At 38.5% G+C, this 5,282-nt stretch overlaps 1 protein-coding gene across 2 annotated transcripts in view; it reads right to left on the reverse strand.

Moving 5' to 3' along the window:
• NFATC3 (nuclear factor of activated T cells 3) overlaps window positions 1–5,282 on the reverse strand; it is a 119,152-nt gene that overhangs the window by 8,683 nt on the left and 105,187 nt on the right. The window contains exon 10 of one of the 2 annotated variants that reach the window (XM_035024926.1): window positions 2,275–2,378. The exons of the other annotated variant lie outside the window; for it this stretch is intronic. Coding sequence (XP_034880817.1) covers window positions 2,278–2,378 — 101 coding nt within the window. The 3' untranslated portion in view covers window positions 2,275–2,277. The remainder of the gene's footprint in view (window positions 1–2,274; window positions 2,379–5,282) is intronic. 2 annotated transcript variants of the gene reach the window in all.

The following is a 5,282-nucleotide window of genomic DNA, read 5'->3' on the forward strand; positions in this document are numbered from 1 at the left end:
GCGGGAAGCCTGCTTCTCCCTCTCCCACTCCCCCTGCTTGTGTTCCCGCTCTTGCTGTCTCTCTCTGTCAAATAAATAAATAAAATCTTAAAAAAAAAAAAAAGATAAGTAGATTCCTTCCTTCTCCCCCCCTTTTTTTGTATATTGTACATTTTCTCTGGATAATCTTGTCCATTTCTATATACCGTTGACTCCCAAATCCACTACCTCCAGGGATCCAACCTGAGCTCCAGAACCATAAATCCATATGACTCATTCCAGCACCTGTGCTATGGATCCTATATATTCGCCTCTTCAAGACTTGCTCCAAAGTCTTCTTCACTCCTTCCAGCTCTTCAGTCAATCTACCCACCTACCCTCCTGGACCTTTCTCATCATTACTAAGTATGGCTAAGGCTCTCTACCTTAAACAAGCAAGCAAACAAATAAAAATCCTAGAACCCACATAGCCCTCTATATCTAATTTTTTCTTTCACTGTTTAGTATCTTAAAGGAGTTATATACACTGCCTGCTATTTCATGTTTCTGTTCTTACCTCCTGTTCACTCCTTAGTCATACACTGATTCCTTCATTCCAAAGAAACAGTTCTTACCAAGATCACTAGTGACCAACTTACTCGTTGCTTCATACATGGGAAGAGCAATGGGATATACTCTAGAAGAGATAAAACTTTAATTTTGGTTCAGCTGTGATAGAACTAAGGTGATTTACTTAATCTTTCTTCAGGTGATCTTCTCAACCATAATATGAGGAAATCCATTTAAATCTTTCTGGTTATAGGTAGGAAGGTTTGGGGGGTGGTCAAAATAGGTAAAGGGGATTGAGAGATACAAATTTCCAGCTTTAAAAATAGGTAAGTCATGAGGTTGTAATGTAAGCAGAGGAAATATTGTCAATGATACTGTAATAACTTTATATGGTGACAGATGGTAACCAGCCTTATCATGGGGATCATTTTGTAATATATAAAAATATCAAATTACTGTGATGCACATCTGAAACTTAACAGGATATTGTATGTCAATTATACTTCAATATAAAAAGAAAAAAAACCTTCAGGTTATAACTCTCCTTAGAGATGTAAGCATTTAGTTGCCATTTTTATTCCTCTCATGACTAGAGACAAGAATGATGTGAGACCAGGGTGGGCTCAGCTTCTGGGAGAAGGCAGTGTTTTGCAGCCTTGTCTGATGAGGCTTCAGTATCCTAAATATAAAGATTTGGGTAGTCTCCTTCCAAATCTAAATTCATTAAAATTAAATTCAAATGACATTTCAAGAATTACAATTTGTATATTTTTAATTTATATATATAATATACAATATAATTTGTATATTTACAATATATAATTTGTATATTTAGAATCACATATGTTCTCAAGTAACTTTCAGAGTCTTTGAAGAAAGGAGCTGTGTGACAGCAAGGGAGAGCTATGTTCCTGGTGGGCTGGTGAGGTAGAGAGGCCTGAGGCCCAGCCCCTCCCTCACACAGACTTCATTTCTATGGATTCTTTCTAAATGGAATCCCAGAAGAACTATCAGGAGTGCAAACAGGGGCCCACAAGGCAGGCTCATGATCCAGGTTGCGTCTGGCAAATAGATAAAATTTCCTGCTTTATTTCCGTTTCACCTGCCTCACATCAAAACTTAGAGTACATGACCAGAAATCAGTAGGCTTATACACCTGACTGGTAACCAGTTTTACTCAGGACCCAACCCACAGTATCCTTTTTTTTTCCCCCAAGCCATAGAATTCTTACAGATGGGCCTCTCTGCTTTAATAAATTCAGTTAGGGCGCCTGGGTGGCTCAGTTGGTTGAGCGACTGCCTTCACCTCAGGTCATGATCCCGGGGTCCTGGGATCGAGCCCTGCATTGGGCTCCCTGCTCCTCAGGAAGCCTGCTTCTCCCTCTCCCACTCCCCCTGCTTGTGTTCCCTCTCTCGCTGTGTCTCTCTCTGTCAAATAAATAAATAAAAATCTTTAAAAATAAATAAATAAATAAATAAATAAATAAATAAATAAATTCAGTTAAACACTTGCCTTCCATTCAAACCCAGATTAAATTTATAAGCACTAGTGTAAGAACCTGGATGTGGTTAGATTTAAAAAGCAGAGTCTTGTAGTCAACGTGCAGCTCCAAAGATAATGGGTGGACTTATCAAGAAGATTGCCCATGTATACCCCCATCCTCTGTAGCACATGCAAATCCAGCCACTGCATGCAAATACCAGACTTGAGTATAAAAACAATGACACATTTCAATCAACACTCACCCTCTAGATTCTCCAGAAAGGAGCTGGACATGAGAGCTCACTGTGATTAGGCCATTTCTCTGCTGAACCTGATGGCTGGTGTTCCAAGTCAGACATAAACTGGTCTGTGTCAAAGAAGACAACATCACTACTGAATGGAACAAACCAGAGAGTAACTTAAATCTACTACATGCCCAGCCTGTTTTTTCTATAATCAAGAGGAATTTAACCGTCCTTTACCTGTCAATCACTACATAAAATGGCTCCCCACATTTTATTAAATAATATGAATACTGGAGTCCAGAGAGTTTAGGTAATGGCTAATTTATTTCCTAAAATTAAAAGGGCAATATTAAAAAGTCACAATGATCGTTTCAGCAATTTTATTTTTATTTACTTATTTTTTTAAAGTAAACTCGACCCCCAATGTGGGGCTTGAACTCATGACCCCACGATCAAGAGTCACATGCTCTACCGACTGAGCCAGCCAGGCACCCTGGGGTCAGCAATTTTATATAACAGATTTAGTTTCAAACAAAATAGTTTTTATTAGATTGGATCTATTAGTAGTTCCCAAATACTTGTCTACGGCTATATCAGAATTATCTGGGCACTTAATAAAAACAGTAACTCCTGGGTTCTACTTCAAACCACAGAATCAAAATGCCTGAAGTGTACGAGCCCAGAAAAAGATATGCACAGGTAAATTTGAGGGTCGTGGAGGAATATTCTTTAAATTAAAGCCCATATTTTTTTTTTTTTTAAGATTTTATTTGTCAGAGACAGAACACAAGCAGGGGGAGCGGCAGAGAGAGAAGCAGGCTCCTCACTGAGCAAGGAGCCCAATGTGGGACTTAATCCCAGGACCCTGGGATCATGACCTGAACCGAAGGCAGACGCTTAACTGACTGAGCCACTCAGGCGTCCCTAAAGCCCACATTTATTAGCAGGTTATGAAATCAATCCAGCAAGTTGAGAACAGCCTCTTTTTAAGAAGAAATATACAAAACAGAAGATAGCAGGTTGCATTTTCTTTAATAAAGGTTAAGAATTGGCCTCTGAGACCTTCATGTTAGTTGTATATACATTTTTGTTTGTTATGTACTAAGTCATGCTATAAAACTTCTTATTGTAGGAAGCTATCAAAAATGTTTGAAAGTCACTGTATTCAAGAGTCACCACTGGTCAGTTTTGTGATAATGGATGACACATTCAGACACCTAGTTAGAGAGCCCAAACATAACGATGCAAAGCCTCCTTTGGCCTATAAGGAATTATTTTTGGCCATTGCTTATTCAACCTCAAAGAAAAGGACCTAACTTTTTAGATTCTAGAAGAATGCTTATTTTATCTTAGCACAGAAGACTCTGTATATAGTCTCTGTGAACAATAATTAATGCCCTTGTCTTAGGCTGATAAAGGAGGTAAAACAAAGGAGGAACCAATCTGTGCAAAACGCAGCCTCAATAAGGGGTCAAAACAAAACAAAACACAAAAGCCAGAGATCCTTTGTGCTTACAGGCAAAATTTTTCTGCCTTAAGCTTCTTTATTACTAAATTTGAGATCACTCACCAAGTTCTCAAAGAGTTAGATTTAAGGATTACACTGGATGTGAAGTATTTCAGAGACTGAATATACATAGTCAAAAGTCTTTCTGAGGATGCCCAATCTCCAAAACAGACATGAAGATATAGACCATGTGATTCTAGATACATCAGCACATAAATAAGAAGAAAGAAGCCCAGGAACAAAGCTAAGAGGCCAGTAGACCCTAGTGACTTTTGAGTTGATTCATACAATGGTAATTTCATGTGGTGCTTATGGAAATGTGCAGGCCTCAAGACACCTTTCTAGTTCCTTGAAACCTGCTGACAGCTTCAAAAAAGACCTGATTCATTTATTCCTTTCACAAAAACTGTGACAAAACATTTGAAGAATTAACACCAATTCTTTCTTTCTTTTTCTTTTCTTTCCTTCCTTAAGATTTATTTATTGAGAGAGAAAGCAGGAACATGTGGGGTGGGGGAGTGGCAGAGGGAGAGAGAATTTGAAGCTGACTCCCATCGGAGACCCATGCAGGGCCTAGCACAACCCTGAGATCAAGACCTGAGCTGAGATCAAGTCAGAAGCTTAATCAACTGAGCCACCTAAGCGCCCCAATACCAATCCTTTCTTAAACTCTTCGAAAAGATTAAAGAGGAGGGAATATTTCTTAACTCATTCTAAGGCCAGCATTATTGATACCAAAGCCAGACAAAGACACTACAAGAAAAGAAATCTACACAATATCCCCTGTGAATATAGATGCAAAAATCCTCAACAAATACTAGCAAAGTAAATTCTGCAGTATACTAAAAGTATGTATCATGGCCAAGTGAGATTTATTCCCAGAATGCAAAGATGGCTCAGCATATGAAAAGCAATGAATGTAATTTACTACACATTATTAGAATGAAGGATAAACCACTACACAATTATCTCTATTGATGCAGAAGCAGCATGTGACAAAATTCAATTCACTTTCATAAATACCCAATAAACTAGGAATAGAAGGAAATTTCCTTAACATGATAAAGGCCATATATGAAAAACCCACATCATACTCAATGGTGAAAGACTGAAAGCTTCCCCTCTAAGATCAAAAACATGACAAGGATGTCCACTCTTGCCACTTCAATTCAACATGATCCTGGAATTTCTAACCAAAGCAATTAGGCTAAGGAGATAAAAGGCATCCAAATTGTAAGGGAAGAAGTAAAATTATCTCTGTTCATAGATGATCTTATACACAGAAAGCTTGAAAGAACTGACATACAAAAAATGTTAGCACTAATAAATTAAGTCAGCAGTTATAAGATATCAACACACAGGGGCGCCTAGGTGGCTGGGTTGGTTGAGCATCCGACTCTTGGTTTCTGCTCAGGTTGTGATCTCGGGGTCATGGGATGGAGCCTGGCATCAAGCTCTGTGCTCAGTGTGGAGTGTGCTTGTCCCCCTCTCTCTCAAATAAAATCTTAAAAAAAAAAAA

The sequence above is a fragment of the Mirounga leonina genome, unplaced genomic scaffold (assembly GCF_011800145.1).
Source record: "Mirounga leonina isolate KUSES-001 unplaced genomic scaffold, KU_Mleo_1.0 Mir_180, whole genome shotgun sequence".
Lineage (NCBI taxonomy): Eukaryota > Metazoa > Chordata > Mammalia > Carnivora > Phocidae > Mirounga > Mirounga leonina.